This window comes from Xiphophorus maculatus, chromosome 20, assembly GCF_002775205.1.
Source record: "Xiphophorus maculatus strain JP 163 A chromosome 20, X_maculatus-5.0-male, whole genome shotgun sequence".
In the NCBI taxonomy this organism is placed as follows: domain Eukaryota; kingdom Metazoa; phylum Chordata; class Actinopteri; order Cyprinodontiformes; family Poeciliidae; genus Xiphophorus; species Xiphophorus maculatus.
The window spans coordinates 6378159-6395959 of record NC_036462.1 but is presented as its reverse complement, the minus strand read 5'-3'; the positions used below and the strand labels follow the sequence as shown (position 1 = coordinate 6395959).

The window sequence follows — 17801 nt, the reverse complement described above, 5'->3', positions numbered from 1 at the left end:
AGCAGCCACAGGTTTTTCCCCGTTCGAGGTCTCTCTTGGCTACCAGCCCCCTCTCCTGCCATCCGACGAGAAGGACATATCTGTCACGTCAGTACAGCATCACATTCGCCGTTGTAAACGAATCTGGTCAGACACAGTCACTGCACTTAATAACACTGCCTCCCAGAACAAGAAACAGGCTGACCGGAGGAGAACCTCTGCGCCCACTTATTTGGTCGGTCAGAAGGTCTGGTTGTCTACCCGGGACATACCCCTCAAGTCCATGTCTAAGAAATTGTCTCCCAGGTTTATAGGCCCGTTTGAGATAGTGTCAGTCATCAGTCCGGCAGCTGTACGCCTTCGCCTTCCTCCCTCCCTACGTGTTCATGCTACTTTCCATGTCTCCCAGCTTAAACCGGTCCTGTCCAGTGATCTTTGCCCTCCGGCCGAACCCCCTCCTCCCGCCCGTCTTGTTGACGGTCATCCTGCATACTCCGTCCGCCGGATTGTGGCTTCCCGTCGGCGTGGTCGGGGTCACCAGTACCTCGTTGACTGGGAGGGCTACGGTCCTGAGGAGCGCTCTTGGGTCCCCCGCTCCTTTATCCTTGACCCCTCCCTTATTAGTGATTTTGCCGCCTCTCAGCCTTCCTCCTCTTCTCGTCCGTCAGGTGACGTCCGTTGAGGGGGGGGTACTGTTAGGTTGGGGTTCTTTTTCCTGTTTTATTTTGTTTTCTTTTCCTCTTCTGTCCTGGGTTTTTTCTGGGAAGCTGCGTTTCCTTTTACAGCCATGAGATGTCACCAGTGAGCGGAGCCCCTGGAGAAGTGTGGCGGCCAACCTGTAGACGCACCTGTGTCTAATTTTCGAGAGCTGCGGAGGTGCTTCATAAGGACAGCCTAGCTGACACTCCAGTGCCTGAGTGCTTGCCTTCACTGGTAGACGTTTTTCTTAGGAAGAAGCCTTCTATGATCGCTCCCTGTGTTCTGATCGCTCCTTGTGTTCTCCCCGTCAGATTTCCTTGTGATCGCCCTGTGACTCCTGGATGTGGACAAGCGCTCCCCCCTGGATTTCCTTGTGTTCCTCACGACGCCATTGGTATTACCAATCGGTTGCCTTCCTCCGTGCACTTACCTCCCTGGTCCCTCCCCGTGGATCCTCTGTGCCTCGCCATCGGCTGAGCCTGCCAGCGTTTCATGTTCCGGGAGCTAACTGTCGAAGCCCCGCTCGGAAGTCAACTCACTCTGCTCTCCAGCTGCAAGGCTTACCTGCTCGCTCTCCGACGGTAACTCACTTCTCCAGCCGCCACCATTGACAATACTACCTCCGCATTCAAGTAAGCATCCTACGAAAGATTCTCAGAATTATTCCATTTGACCCATCCCGTGTCTCACTCCACTTTTTCTCATATACAGTCTGACGACCAGTTTCCTCCAGTCCCAGGTTCCAGAACTATTTCCCCTGACCCCTCTTCCTTTCACCAAAATAAATATTATTGTTGTTTCATATCGCTCCTCTTGGTGTGTTCTTGCATGTGGGTAACCCGGCTATCACCCATCATGACAACCGGAACTGGAAGACATTTTAAATATCCAACATAAATACACAAAGCAACAGAAACAACAAATAAAATGTATTATGAAGTCTCTGTAAATAAATTTGTCTTTCAAATAAGGGCTAGTTGAGACGAAAGCACCAGACTTTTGTCATCCAGCTTTTGGTAGAAAGAGAGAAGAGAAAACCAAATCATGCGAATGGAAATTATTGTGCTTGTTTTAACTTAACAGGCGTTTAACTGATCTATTGCGACAAGTCTATGTTGCGTGTTGTATTACAGACATTATAGTCTGAGGATGAATCACCTGCAGGAATCTGCATTATTCTCCGCTGTGCATGTTGTTCTGTTTTTAGTCTTATTGGAAGATGATCATCAGACCCAAACTAAGGCAGAGATGAAGAGAAATATATTCAATAAAGGGGAAAATCAGGCCTAAAACATGATTTGGTCTGTAAGAAAGGGGGAAAGCGCATTGGTTGGTTGGACGGCTGATTGGATGGCTGGTTGGTTGGTTGGTTGGTTGGTTGGTTGGTTGGTTATTTGGTTGGTTGGTTGGTTGGTTTGATGGCTGGTTGGTTATTTGATTGATTGGTTGGTTTGATGGCTGGTTGGTTGGTTGGTTGGTTGGTTGGTTGGTTGGTTGGTTGGATGGCTGGTTGGTTGGTCAGGTGGTTCCTCTCTGACCCCTGACCTCCAGAGCTGCAGGAGCCTCTCTTATGAACCAGCTTCCTCTATTTCCTGGACTGTTTTTCTTCCCACAGACGTTTGGAGCTTCAGGCCTTCAGCTGTGGGCTGGAAGACGAAGAGGAGGGGGATTCTCCCGGCTGCTGATGAAGAGGATGTTTTTCTGGGCTTTTCGGCATCAGTACGCATTCTGCATATTTCATGTGGGTGTTTAGTTGTTTAGTTTTCAAATGTTTTTATGATGGGATTTTAACTTGCAGGATGATGAAACGCCGAGCAACAGATTCCAGTGACTCCTGGATGATTTATGAAGGTTCAGTCGGAGCGGGAAAATCCTCCTGCTTCGTCAGATTCCTCTGAGGCGACATCGGAGGAGGAAGAGCAGAGAACTGCAGGACAGCGAGGAGACGGCGAGCGGCATGCAACCACGCCTCACTGTCTCCAAGATAAATACGCTGCAAGGAGCCAAACAGCTGTCAGAGTAAAAACTGACGTTAGGAGAGTTATTTCCTCATCCTCAGCTTAGATCGTCTCTTCGGGGAAACATGGAGTCATCATGGGTATTAAGGGGTTAAAATGATTTTGTTAAAGTTGACGCAGAGCAAACATCTCAGCACTTTGCTCCTAGAAGCTAGCCTGACACTTGGACCAGAGTTTCAGCTTTAAACTGATACAGACAGACCAAAAGATGCCCTGCAGGGTAAGAGAGCCTGACAGTAAACCACGGCGAAGGCTCATGTTACTGAGGGGAAACAAGCAACTCTGAACCCAGAGAGCAGAGGGATCAAACTGGTTTTATTCCCACTAAAACATGTCAATAAAAACTTAAAGCACTATGTGTTTTCCATTATGCTGTCATTTTATAGCACAATCAAGCAACTATGATAACTTCAGATGTTGACTTAAAGGAATTTTTACTTTGTAATTTAATGACTTGAAATTGGAGCAGTTTTTTTTTTCTCTTTAAAAACTGCTGCTCTTCCTGAAACTGCACCTCCAAGTAATCACAACATGGCCCCTTTAACAACATAGCACTGAGAAGTAGCTCCAGTAATCAGTCAACAGATGCTCAGTTCCACCTGGTGTTTGCTGATTGCTGCTGGCTAGTCTGAAGGAGCTGAGTGGCGAACTGCTCCGTGAGGCAGAAGCTCAGAAACAAAGATGAGCTGCATCTTGAAGGCATTATTATGCCATTACCCTTATATTATCGTTTATCGCAATAACTTCTGGGATCAATACTACACACTACGGTGCGTTCAAGTTCTCTGCTAACATCAGTCATACAGGGATTTTCCATGATCATCCTCACCATCCAGATGTAAACAGCTGCTTCTGAGGCAAAACAATGACACAAAACAGGCAGGAAAACACACACACACACACGCAGGAAGCAGCAGAGGGGGTGATGCTGACTTCCAGAACAGGAAAGGCCGAGACAATGAGGGGAGGTTTCCCTCTCTGATCTCTCGTTCCTCTCTGGTTTGACCGACTCTGCTGCAGGTCCATAAACGCATCAGGAGGATTTCCTCCACCACATCTACGTCTCTGGTCTGAACCGCTTCAAAACTCATTTTTTACTAGAAACAATCCGGTTTACGAAATCTCAGTCTCAGGGTGATCCAGAGTCACCTTGGTAATGCCTCCCATCAGGCAGATTACACATCATCGCTGAATGATCCAGAAGGATCTTTAATGATCTTAAATCACCAGTAAGTCTGACTGAACCTAAACACAACTCAGTGACGTCAGAAACATCCAACCCTCCAATCAGAGGAAACACACCTGGTCCAGTTTGGTATGACACTACTGAGAACTCTGGGTCAACATGAGTGAACCCGAGCCAAAGCTGATTTAAACAGAACCAGGATCATTAATTAGTATAGAGATAACTGATAATTTATCATTTAACGTGATAAATTTATCATTTATCGTGATAAATTTATAATCATGATAAGAATTTTGATTTATCATTGCCATGATAAATTCCAATTAAAGATGCTTGAAACCCACCAAAACACACCAATATTGTCTGGACTGTTGTTTTTATCCACTCTTTGTTCAATGAGAGTGACGATAAATATAAAAATATAATTAAATACAGTTACTGTGTGCAGTTTAGTAATACAAATCACACTTACTGTATGTATGTGACAGTTGTCCTAAATAAATGTTATGTTTCTCAAGAGCATCATTTGTGTGTTTGGGGACCATGATTGCTGTGCCATGTAGTCAAAAACTAACAATTAGCTAAGAAAAAACAAGTTTTTATCGACACTTTTATCATTATCACACCTAAAAATATCAACTATATAAACTTTAAATCATCGATTTAAAGTTTTACAACGTAAAAATAATAAATTATGATACAAGCAATAAACATGACAGTTTATCAAACGCCATCATCAAAATCATAAAGCAAATCCACATGAAATATATTGATCAATGTTCCATTATCCATTTACTACTAGTCATAATTTAACCTTGATTAGACCGCCTGCAGCGGATTAAAACTCACCGAACCGGATTTCTGCTGCCGGGATGTGGACCTCCGGACCGGTACCAGGGTTCTGCTGCCGGGATGTGGACCTTCGAACCGGGTTGAGGAGGTTTCTATCTCAGTTCAGTTAGAAGGAGGAAAGGTTCTGGACCGGGTCCAGCAGGTACCACTCTGCCCAGAGATGGTCCAGATAGAAACTAACGGAGAAGTTCAGCTGCCGCTTCAAGCTGTCTCACAGTGCTGCGTTCACGGACCGCTCGGGAATTCTGCTGAAAAGAGACCGACTGACTCAGTTTAGTTTAGGAATTCAAATGCTAATATACTTTATTAATGAAATGTTATTGTTATTCATATTAATTTAAGATTCAGTCATTGTAGATTTTGATGGCTTTTGGCCGGAAACATTTCCTGTTCGGTCTGTATTACAGCGAAGTTGAAGAAACTTCTGACTGAAGATGTTTCTTCTAAGACAGTCTCATGAAGAGGATGTTCATAATTTGTTTTTATTTTATGTAAAATCCTCCTTTGAACGTTGGTTTTAATTAGTTTTGCTTCACCTGTTTGGTCATTTTGCTCCTGTTGGCTCAGCCTACTGATGAATTTTTCTCAGTTTATTCTTCTTTTCTTCTATTTAATATTTGTTTTCTTGCTCATTTAATTGACACCTGGGTTTTTATTCCTGGGTTTCATTTTTGTTTTGATCTTCACTCAGTGTTCGGAGAACAGTTTTATGATTAAAATCGATATAACGTTCTTCTAAAATCATATTATTGAATAAACATCCTTCTAGACTAATTTATTCATTAACACGGAAAAAAAAACATCTGAACTTTGCAAAGCACCTCTAAAAGATATAAATGACATGAAAATAGGATGTGCATAGACACACAAAAAAAAAGACTAAAGAGAGAAAAGGATCAACAGAAGGAAACTAAGATGGTGGAAAATCAAAGCAGAGACTCGGTTCTGGTTCTACCTGCAACAAGAAGTAGCCAAAATAAATCTATAAAATTGAATAAATTACAAAAATCAAAAACAAAATAACAAAGTAAAAGTAAATTGAAAATAAATGAAGGATTGATTTAATTTTTAAATGAAAAGACTTCTATTTGCAGCTAATATAAATTTTTTACAGTTTTATGCATTTGTGTATTTTTCTCTGTGCAGGTTTTTTCTTTTGCTTTGTATTAATTTCATTATAGGCAAAGTTTAAAAAAGTAAGTTGTTCTAGATTTATGGATAATTTCCGAAACATTCTGTATTTGTTCTTAAACAGATCCTTAAAAAATAGGCTAATTTCTGGAGGTTTTCCTTCATCTGTGCATAAAACACAACTGATTAAGTTGCAGTAGCCTCGCCTGGCCTGAAGGTGGCAATGTAGAGCCTCCAGGTTGTAAAATATGTTTTATTATTTAGGAAAGCAAATGAATCCAGTTCAGCTGCTGCTCTGTAATCTGTTTGCTTTTTTTCAACAACAGGTGAATAGGAGAACAAGAAACTGGAGAATAGGTAAAAATATATATTTTTTAACATCAGGAAATGAGAATAACCCAATTGTATTGATCTAAAATATAAATATGACTTTAAAATATCAAAATAGAGCCATGAATGTTAGAAAAATGCTTGCTTTAAAAGCTTCAGCAGGCGAGACATGGACAACTGTAATTCACCTTAAACAACAAAATAGCATAATTAATTAGTAATTAATTATGTTTTCATGTTTCCCAGATTACTGACTAAAACTTTAAATGTTTCATTGTCACATTAATAATCTCAGAGTCAGAAAAATCAATAAAGACCCCCAGTTGAAGCTATTTTCTTGTGACTTCTGGAATCCAACAGGGCAGAAAAACTACCAGAAACTAATATTTTTCATAAAAACAGATTAATATTAAAGGTTTCTTACATAACTTCTGTTGATCTGTTTAATTTTATCTTTATTTATGCCTTGATATATTTTCTTTCGTTATACAAACACGTTTCTCTCTTCTTTTACTTCACAATAATAATATGTAGAAATATCTTCATCTTCAGGATGAATTAATTGTAAAATGGGTAATCAACAGGTCAACGTGTGTTTACAGTTCATGAATGTAGTGAGAGTTCAGGTTTTATATCCCACAGGGCATCACGTCAGTGAACGCACCTCGGGATCTTCACCACATTTTAGAGCAGCGCTCCCCCTGGTGGCAACGTAGCGTAAGCACTAGCTTTACGAATAGATCAGGAAGCAACAGGAATCCAGAACCATAAACAACAAACATTCAGTCCATTGACAGATACTTTACTCTAAAGATTGGATATAAATAATATCTTAATATTTAGGCTTGTTTTTTTCATCTTTGCATTTTACTTCTACGGTTTTATTCTGAAGGTGTAAAATGTGAAGCTCTTTGGTTGACTTTTGTTTTTAAATGTGTTTCACACATAAATTTCAAATTTATATTATTGCATCTCTACATTTTAAAGATGACTTTCTCCTCCATTGAAGAACAAATGTATTATTTTTAATTCAACGTTATTATTTTTGTAATTTATTCTATGTAGCCGGCTGCGGTCGCAAAGCTTTGTTGTGAAAGTCCTGACCGGAAGTGGTGTGGTATTCCCGCAGCTTTACTTTTTGTTGTTTTTCGGGTCCGCGGAGCTTTATTTGCGTTCTGGGCAGGTCCGGTTGAGAAATTTAGACGAGATGGACGGAGATCTCGGTGAGTTTAAATGATTTTAACAGCAAACCTTGAGGTATGCAACTTTTTCAAAAAGTTTTTCACAATTCGCTATGATGCTTTTTTTTTTTTTTCTTCCGAACTGAACTGGGTCAGAACATTCAGTCCGTTTACTCTGATATTTTTGTTGTGAAAAAGTTTCCTTAAAAAGTTGTCTGAACAGAAGAGGCTTTCAGAGTTTAACTGGAAACAGCAGGGAGCAGAAACAAAGCTCACGAAAGTTCTGCTGATTTACAGAACCAGTGGAATAGAACAAAACCAAGGTTCTGAGTTACAGCACCAGTTCAGGTTTTGAGTTAAAGACCCAGTAGAATAGGAGCCCAGGTTCTGCTTTCAGCATCCAATCTGAGTAAGATTACTGAATGTAAACTGCATAGGTGTGTAATTAATTCCGTTAAATTACAGTATCTGTAGATACGTCTGTATGGAAATCCAGTAGTGCCACATTTCATGATGAAGTCATGAATGATTAAGTCATGAAATTTATAACTTTCACGTGCCATTTATTATTTAAATTCAAAAACAATCATAACAGTTAATATATAATTGGCTAAATATGCCTTAACAAAAATAGTTAACGAAATAATGATCTGATATTTTAAGGTTTTTCTTTTGCTATGTCAACTTTGCCACTCAAGTTGTTTTATTTTAATTTTATATGGATGGAAATTATCATTGATTAATTCATCTGTTATACTGTGATGCTTTTGGATAACTGTGGATCAACAATAACAAAACCTATATATCGTCTCTGCATTTCACCTGTGGTTGCTCCAAAACAAATGGATTAAATGGATTTTAAAGGACATTTCCATGTTTCCTATTAATTTAAGAAGACTGCCAAAAAACACAAAGAAAACTTCTGCTCAGGTTTCTCTGTTTTTGTTAAATTCAGTTCAATTTGATGTGATGCAATTAAATTCACTTCATTTAGAAATGTTCCAATTATTTAAATGCTGTTTGTTTCTACTGGTTGTGGCGTTCCCCTCAGAGGTGGACTAGGACCCCTTCGGTTTTGTGAAAGTAGATCAAAGTATTTCAGAGGAATCCGTGACACATTTTTAATAGATGTAAAATCTGGAGTTCAGTTTTCATCCCAGCAGGATGATCTTTGTGTGCTTTTGTTTTATTACCATATGCGTGTTAATTATTTACAGCGCAGAGCCTCTGGTCAGCTGAGGAGTTTGACTGGACCGATTTACTCCAGGTCTCATCTTTACTGTCAGCTACCAATAAAACATTTTTACTTTAAACCTTAATTAGTTTAGTTTTTTGTCAGACCAAAAAGCTAAACAAAAAAGGTTAGGAACTACAAAGTAATTCCTAACACTAAAGTTGAAGGAAAATTCTAAATTCTTTTAAACATTTAGTTGAAATGAAAATCTGAAACGTGTGGCATGCATCTACTAAGTCAACTTCCAGCAGATTAGAGCGTCTGCACACTTAACATTTTCTCCATTCTTCTTCATAAAGCACCTAAACTCATATGAGAATATCAGTTTTCACGCCTTTCCCCCAGATTCTCAGTTGGATTCAGGTCTGGAGTTTGACTAGGCCGTTCTAACCCATTACTCTGATCTAATCCATCCCATAATATCTCTGTCTGGATGTTCAGGCTGGCTCTCCTGCTGGAAGCTGAACCCAGTCTCAGCCTCTAACTGGTTTTCCTCCTGCTCTGTCCAACCTGCCATTGCATGATGCTGCCACCACCATGCTTTACCATGAGGGTAGTGTGTTCAGGGAGATGTGAAGGGTTAGTTTCCCTCCACACACATAATACTTTGTAAGTTTCATTTTGGTCCATCCATCGTCTATACCAGTGTTTTTCAAAGTGGGGGTCGCAGCCCCTGGGAGGCCGCCAGGGGGCATTGTGGGGGTCGCAGAAAGTTTGAGAGAAGATGAGAAAAACATGCAAAACTAAAAAAAAAATTTTTAAAAATGTCATAATAATTTTTGTTTGTTTTTCAATCTTTTTACAAAAATAAATTATAAGTTAGAGTCATTGATTTAAATGTTCTTTCTGGTGCTCATTTTCTGATTGGCTGCCAGTCAAATTCATCAAGCTACGTTGCTTATCAAGCTAACTTAGCAAGCAAGAAATGGAAACGTTTCTGACAAGAAAGAAAATGAACTGCTGCAGAAAACCACAAGAACTGTGGGAATGAAATTAATTTGATGTGATTAATTTAAAGTATTACATATTTTCTTATAATCAAAGCAGGAAATCATGATGAAAATGTATATTATCTGATAAAAAAAGTCATAATAAATTATCTGATAATCAGGGTTTCCCCCAATCTTTTATAAGCCTGGCGGGCCGCCAGGCTCTACTTGCCGAAAAGTTGATGTTTATTTACATATTTTGCAGCATTATTTATGAATCTGCACGCAGACTCTGGAGGCTCAGGGTTGAGCTCCTGTAATCAGTGGTGTTTGTGCTCATGCTCCCTGGCTGATTGTTTGGAGGTTTTCTGCTAATGACTCCATCTCTCCCTGCTTCCTGCTCTCCGTCCATCTGGGCCCAGATTGCCGAGGGAAACACCTTCTCGCTGATATTTTTACCCTCAGCCAGAAGTATTGTTTACAGTCTCCGACTCGGCTTGTATTTTTATCTGCCAATGGAGCCGGAGCAACGCGATCAGCTGGAGAACGCGCGTATTCTCCGCTGTGGGTGTGACGTAATGATCCTGTTATGTAGAACCAGATTAAATAAACCTAACCCAGACGGTTTAGTCGCGACTTAAACATGCCGTTTCAGACTCCAGTGTGTGAAAGTCCTGATCCAGTCAGATTTTATTTTGTTGCTGATTAAACTCCAGTTCCAACGTGGAAATGCTTTATCTTCATAAATAACTGAAGGAATTTGTTATATGTGGAGAGAAAGTTGATCATCTAGTTCCCCATTTCTAGATGTGGCTCTGTGGTAACCAAACCAAAACATTCAAATGTAGAGTAATATCTGCAGAGATCAAATCATTTCTCTCTTTTAAACACCTGGAGATGAATATGGGAGTCATTTCAACACCAAAGAGTTTCACCCAAACATTCATCCATCTATCCGGCAGCAGCCTGAGTCTCTATGTCACAGATCTTGTTCATGACTTCAGGTCCTTTTTAACAAAGTTCCCTTATTAAAACTTTAATTTCTCTCCATGACTCTTCCTGTTTCAGGCTCATTTGATCCCAGCATACCTGATGAGGGCCCATCGCCTTCTGGATGGCTGGGGGTCATGGATGGATACCAGGAGCAGGAAGGAGGAGGTGAGCCTGAGCGCTAGCTTTGTGGCGCCATGTTGTGAGTGGCAAACTAATCTTGGCATTAGAAGAAATGAGCTGTAAGCTGGTTCTGGTCCAAATGAACCAAGTCCAGTATGTTTATGTAGTAGTGATGTTAGCACCCAGAAAGTGATGCTGCTGCTGCTATTGCTGGAGGGACAGAGAGAGAGAAAGTATACATTTTGCTTAATTTTAAGGCGTTTATCACCTCAGAGGCTTGTGTGAAACCTTTGTTTTATTTGTGAAAGTTCAATAAAAAGCCATATTAGTACATTCACAAATGACACACTAAATATTCTGCTTCTAGTGTTATATAATCTAATCCATGTTTGGAAAGTCTAAGTATTGATGTTTTTTACACTAGAGCAAATTAAAATGCTGAAGATTGTAAAAAAAAATTTAGCCACCTTCCTAATCAGAAGCCAACTTCAGCTCTGTAATTGCCATTATGTTTATGCTTGGTATTGTGATGGATTATAATAATCTCTCTCTAAAAAGAACACATCAATGCATCTGATGTACGTACCTACATCAGATGCATTGATGTTGCATCTGACAGATATTGTAACCATTTTTGAAAACAGTACAAAGTGGGGATGACCAGCCTAGCCATGCTAGTTGTCAGCCAATGAAAAGCTAACGGAGCAGAGAAAAATCTATTCATGAGCTTCTGAAGAGGAAAAACACCATAAAGCTGGGGTGTCAAACTCCAGTCCTCCAGGGCCGCTGTCCTGCAACTTTTAGATGTGCCTCTGCTGCATCACACCTGAATAGAATAATTAGGTCATTAAGGCTCTGGAGAACTGATCTACACAAGGAGGAGGTCATTAAGCCATTTTGTACCTGTGGCACATCTAAAAACTGCAGGACAGCGGCCCTTGAGGACTGGAGTTTGACACCTGTGCCTTAAAGTAAAACCATTTTCACTTTTTTGTGTTTCAGACTCATTTGATCCAAACATACCAGAAGAGGGACCATCAGCGCCCCCTCCTGGATGGCTGGAGGACATAGATGGATACCAAGGGCATAAAGGAGGTGAGAGAAAAAGAGAGAGTGAGAAGAGAGTCGTTATGTTCCTGCTGATCCTAATGTGCAACTGAAGAGTCTCATGGTGTAACATCAGAACACATGTTCACGTATTTGCCCCTCACAATATGGCGGAAACTGACATACGACCAAAGTTATTTAGTCAACAAAAACTAACCAAATAATAAAAACTGAAATTGAGAAAACATTTTCCTTAACTGAAATAAGTAAAAGCAGTAATTAGCTGAGAATTTTTTTAACTAACAGGAACTACATTATGCGTTTATAAAACTAAGTAAAACATACATACAACATTCTTGGTTTTTGTCTTTTTGAATCTATTTATTAACCTTTCAAACTGATGTGAAGTAGATTTTGTTTTCCTCACACGTTTTTATGTCAGCTTTCAGCAAATTCCATCATGGCAGCGTTTGCTAAGTCTGAAAAATGGCGACAGCAAAAGTTGGGAGAAAGTGCCAGAGACTGTTAGTTATTCAACAATAATTAAATAAATTTATTGAAAATGGTACCTTCTGTGGAGTATTCATCACCCAATTGATTCATACATAATCACAATACAATACTCTAATCTTTCTGAAAAATTAACCGAAGTATGAAAAAACTAAAACTACTACTATTGTAGCATTCCCTGGTCAGGTTTAACGGCAGTAAACCGTTAGATCCACCGTAAAAGCTGGGAATGTACCAGGAAAAAGCACTGTAAGCCAAAGGTAAGGCAAAGGCAAAACTCTTTGGCTTTAGCCCTTTTTTATATATAAAAAAGGCTATTATATAAAAACAACTCTACTTTTAGTATCTGATCAAAAAAATGCACACTTTTAGTTACTCAACATTGGAAACATACTTATTTACAAAATAAGCATACCGTGTGCCTCTATGAAGATGTCTGATAATAACAAGCTACATTTTATCAACTCCGCTGCAACTTTTCATCCAACTTTGGCTGTCGTTTAGTTGCTGTTCGTTAATAAATAAACCGGAAGTTGTATTTTCAAAATAAAAGCATCAAGCCTAAAATCAGAAGTTAATCATAGATAGAATAGATAAAACAAAGCAAAGGTGATAGGCCATAAAAAGGGATACAGTCAAATAAAGAGCTTAACTTTGGGTTATTTACAACTATAACTAATAAAAACTAAACACTACTTAACTAATAATAACTAATAAAAAACAGAAAACACTATAAAAAATTAACTGAAACAAGCTAAATTAGACAAACAAAAGCCAAACTATAGTGAAAACCCCATTGCAACCCTGCATAAGATCTGACTCTTCCTGTCTCCCTGCAGGTCCAGAGGACGACGAGCCGCTGTACCCTCCGCCCCCCGCCTACAACCCCCAGCCAGAGGTCAACCGGAGCACCTCGGTCCCCACCATCCGGTAAGATCGGGCCGGTCTGGGTCTGACAGCGGCTCCGGACAGGATGGCAGGGTTAACCCGTCCTTCTGTTTGTCCCCAGAGTCCCGTCCATATCGGAGGACGTGGCCCGAGACGCTTTGCTCAGGTTTGTCGAGTCCAAATGGAAGTACAGCTCCAAACCGGCCAGGAACCTCACCTTCAAGGACCTGAAGCCCGTCACCGTCTACCGGGTCAGAACCCAACCTCTGTCTGCAGCAGCAGACTCTATTCAGATGACCTGGCTGCTTTATGCTAGGAAAACATGTAGTAAAATTCATTTAAAGCTTTTCTAAAACATATTTTTTTACAAATAATTTTTTATATTTACTATATTGTGACTGTATGGTGTGAGACACATAATCTGGGAAAAGTTGAACTCCTCTGCCTTCACCCAGTGCAAATTTGAAACAACCAATCAGAGCCAGGAGGGGGATTTTAGCGCTGTCAATCATAATCTGCTAGCTATTGCTAATAGATCCTATTGTAAATGCTAAAGCTAGTTACCTTAGTCACTGATGACAGTATTTAGTTTTCAAACTAAATACTTAACTCCAAATTAAATATATATTTTTCTAACCAAATACGTAATTTCAGAACTAAATATTTAGTTTTCAATCTAAGCTATATATTTAGCTCTAGAGAGCGCTAAATACTTAGCTTGCTAACTAAATATGTAGGTTGCTAGCTAAATATTTAACTATTAGCTAGATATCTACGTCCTAGCTAAATATTTAGTTAAAATGCAAATGAGTTTGCCAATAAGCAGCAAAACCCAGCTTTTATTTTGATATTCCACTCCGCTTAGCAGCAAGCCAATTTGCATATTCGCTAAATATTTAGCTTGAACCTAAATGTTATTGTCTTCATCCTTTTTCTCGTCTTCCTTCCTCAGTATCGACTGGAGACCTACACTGAGACCAGAACCAGCGCCTGGCAGTTGGAGCCCTACAACGGTAAACCTTCACTACTAACCAGAACCAGTTCAGGTCCACTCAGGATTCCTCAGAGCCTCTGCAGAGACTGGTTGGACCTCCTGCAGAGGTCTGTGTTACAGCAGCTCTGAAGAAGCCTCTGACTGACTCTGCTAGTCTCGTGAAGAGGATTAGCAGCGTGATGAAGCACCTTTCTTTCCGTGTCTCTGTGTGGTTCTGGACCAGGCCAGGCGGTGGACGGCCCCCAGTACGGGGCGAGCCCCCCGCCCTGGGACATCCCGGTGTCTCCGCCGCAGATGTACTCCAACAGGGTGGAGAAGATCCCAGTGCCACACTCGTCCTTCGTGAAGGTCCGACCAGGGTTGTAATAGTTTTGGGTTTTTCATTACTGCTTAGTTCTATTTTGTTTTATCTAATTCAGTTAGTTTTAATAATTTTTTTATTAGCTAAATATTGTTTAGTTTTTATAAGTATAGTAGTAGTTTTAGTTTTTTTACATTTGGTAAAATTTTTGAGGTGCAAAATTTAAAGAGGTTAAAGTATTGTGGTTATAATCGAGTAATAAAAAATACTATTTTCCAAAAAGGGTTATGGTTTCTTGTGACTCCGCCCCCTACCTGGACCAGCGGCCGCTGCCTAACAGCCAGGTGTGTTTCTGTTTCAGGTGTGCCATAAATGCCACGGCTGTGGGAGGACGCGCTGCGCCGGCTGCTTCGGCCGAGGAATGGTGAGGTGGAACCTTTAACTCAGAGGTCATATTAGAAATTTCAATTTCTTATTTAAACACCACAATTGCAAAATTTTGTTTTTTCAACATTAGTGGAACATCGACAAAGTTCCATTTGTATTGTCATGTGTACAAATAACATATATCATACGGTTCTGTATTCATCGGACCGGTTCAGATGTTGGTTCCGATATATCATGCATCTGCTGCTGAAAATGGATCGGCTTTAACAAACTCCATCTCTCTCCTTGTTTCTCAGAAACGCTGCAGCTTCTGCCACGGTAATGGGCGGGCCAGAAAAAAACGCTGCACTTCCTGTCATGGGCGGGGCCGCCGCAGGTGAAAATGCTTTTTTACGTTTTAACGTCCTGCTGAGGGGGTTAGCTCAAACTGTAGAGTTTAGATTTCACATCACCATGACGACAGAGCAAGCCAGACCTCATCACCATGACGACAGAGCAGGTCGGACCTCTGCTAGTATCATCTGCTGGTGCAGAACTAGAACCAGAAGCTGAAAGAGGCTCAACAAGCTGTTCTGTTCTGATTCTATTCTGGTTCTAGTTCTGGTTGTAGTTCTGGTTCTGTTCTGATTCTGTTTTTGTTATAGTTCTGGTTGTTCAGTTGTGGCTCTGGTTCTGGTTTTGTTCTGGCTCTTGTTCCTGCTGTTATTCTTGTGTTTGTTCTGGTTCTGTTCTGGTTCCAGTTCTTTTCTGGTTCTGGTCCTTTTGTCTCCCACCCACTTTGTTCTCCTGGTGACTCCATATTTGTTTCTCCAGGTGTGTCAGTTGCCGTGGAGACGGCTACAAGACCTGCTCTGTTTGCCACGGTGCCCAGAAGCTGCTGCACTTCATCCAGCTCACGGTCACATGGTGTGCTAGCTGAACACTCGCTTTCCTCTGACCCGGTTCCGACCCGTTCGGACCTCACCGTGTCCATCTGTTGTTGCCGTGTTTCCAGGAAAAACAACGTGAGCTGCTTCATCCCGGACCGCCAGCCGGACTTCCCAGACAGGAAGTTTGAGAAGGTGTCAGGCGACCCATTCTTCATCGACGAGAACGTTCTGGTGAGACAAGCCGGTTCTGCCAGGTCCAAACCCTGTCAGCAGAACGCTAACATTAAAGGGTTTTAGAACATCAAAGTGGTAAAAGATGTAACGTGTTACCATGGTGACCTCTCTCCAGGTGTATCCAATCCACGGCTTCCCTGATCAGGAGATCTGCGACGTTTCAGCCAAACTGATCAACGATCACCTGTATCGCTTCACCTCCACCAGCCGCATCCTCCAGCAGGTACGCGCCTACCTTCTGACACTTTCAGGACTCCTGGGGCTCAGAGAGTCTTAAAAAGTAAGTGCACCCTCCACATCGATTCAGGGGGCTGCACTTACTTGATGGTGGTGGAGGTGAACCTTCTCTGCAAGATTAGCCATTTTGAGCAGAAGATGAGCTCAGTGCATCGACCATTAACCTATTATTACTTTTACTGGTGAAAAAATGATTTAAATCCACAAACAATTCTAAGCCTGGCGGGGGGCATGTAAAGCCTGGCGGCCCACCAGGTTTATATTACACGCTGGGGGAAACCCTGAAGCTACCTCCCTAAGGTCATTGCTGATGTCCTATCACTATGGTGTTGCATTACCAGACATTGCATGACCTCCTGACCTCTGTGTGCCCCTCCGTAGCGTCAGACCATCGAGCTGGTGCCCCTCACTCACGCCTTTTACTCGTACGGCGGGAAGGACTACAGCTTCTATGTTTACGGGACGGAGAACAAGGTCTTCACTTCCAAGTATCCCACCGCCTGCAGCATTTTATGAGCTCAGCATGCAGGAAAACACACACAGATATACCCAGATCACTGTTGACCTCTGACCCCACACTGTACATATACATTTTTATCTGTGATTAGAAGAGTTATGGACTGTTTTAAACATGCTGCCATCATGTTGGACCTTGAAGGTCAAAATAAAAAACCTTCATTGGTTCTTTGAGGCACCTCCAGGTGTTCAGGGTAAAACTTTGCGCTGAAATGATTTTTAAAAGACAATCTAATAGTTTGGTTGGTTGCAACGAGATGAATACTTCCACTAAAATACTCAGATAAATCTGAGTAGAACCAGAAGAAGCAGGTTCTTCAGATTCCAGATGGTCAGTTTGGGTCAGATGGAGGAAAATAGTTCTAGTGGGTCTATAAAAACCAAACCTGAACAGAACCGGGACACTTGAGGATCAAGCATAACTCCCCCTACTGATACCCTGAGGTATTACCAGCAGATTAAAACATCATTTTATCACATTAAGGCCGAGATTTTAACAAAAAATTTATTCTTCCACAATATTTTTGACATTTATTATTTATATCAGTTTGAAATTAACTTAAAGGGCATCACTTTTACAGATAAACGTCATTTATAATTTATTGATGAAAAGTTTTGTGTATATCAATGATTTTAGAAAATATTGAAGAGGCAAAATTCTGTATTTAAAACTAGAGGACACATCTATGAATGAATCAGTACCACCAAGTGTAGAAAACAACCAGGTAATAATGTGAAATAATAATGTATTGATTAAAATTTCTTACATTTTATACGACTGAACACAATTGTTTCCTCTTCTTCAACTATTTTCTGTTTTTGAGATTTCTTTCTGACTGTGATGAAATCTAAACTCCTTTATATCAGCAACAGAGTCAGGATGTTTTGGTTTGATTTAAAGCAGGGCTTTGACTAGGACAGTCAGATTAAGTAAAGACTGCTCCATGAGTTGTCCATGTTCAGAACTTTGTTTCAGTTTTATTTTCCTTAGTTTTTCTTTAATGTTCTGATTAATGGGTAAACTACAGACAGAGTCAGTTCTGTTTATAATAGATGGTGTAAAACAATGTTAGCATTTTTGTAGCGTTCAGATTCATTATTTCTGCAGCTGACTTGTTACACATTTCTCAGGGTTTATTACGCCTTTATTTGAGATGTTATGAAAC

At 40.6% G+C, this 17801-nt stretch overlaps 2 protein-coding genes and 1 long non-coding RNA gene across 3 annotated transcripts in view; 2 read left to right on the top strand and 1 right to left on the bottom strand.

The window, feature by feature from the left end:
• The window catches only part of LOC102233681 (semaphorin-3D-like), a 52289-nt gene extending 47344 nt beyond the window's left edge, over positions 1-4945 (bottom strand). Inside the window, exon 1 of the mRNA XM_023325159.1 lies at positions 4732-4945. The gene's annotated coding sequence lies outside the window, so the exon portion shown is untranslated. The remainder of the gene's footprint in view (positions 1-4731) is intronic.
• Positions 486-1480, top strand: LOC111605861. The gene is made up of 3 exons (XR_002751871.1): positions 486-912; positions 990-1310; positions 1390-1480. It is a non-coding gene; the product is annotated as an uncharacterized LOC111605861 (long non-coding RNA).
• Positions 4946-7325: 2380 nt separating the features above from the next.
• On the top strand, positions 7326-17778 carry ssuh2 (ssu-2 homolog (C. elegans)). The gene is made up of 13 exons (XM_014475125.2): positions 7326-7418; positions 10608-10697; positions 11655-11747; positions 13049-13139; positions 13219-13348; positions 14050-14110; positions 14315-14439; positions 14754-14816; positions 15076-15155; positions 15593-15685; positions 15774-15879; positions 15998-16105; positions 16501-17778. The coding sequence occupies exons 1-13, from the start codon at positions 7403-7405 to the stop codon at positions 16633-16635; spliced, it is 1191 nt and encodes a 396-aa protein (XP_014330611.2). The 5' UTR covers positions 7326-7402; the 3' UTR covers positions 16636-17778.
• Positions 17779-17801: the final 23 nt, after the last annotated feature.

Coding starts and splice junctions, on each gene's coding strand:
- ssuh2 (XM_014475125.2), top strand. Junction 14,111..14,314: donor GCAGTTGGAGCCCTACAACG/GTAAACCTTCAC, acceptor GTTCTGGACCAG/GCCAGGCGGTGGACGGCCCC. Junction 15,686..15,773: donor ATCCAGCTCACGGTCACATG/GTGTGCTAGCTG, acceptor CCGTGTTTCCAG/GAAAAACAACGTGAGCTGCT.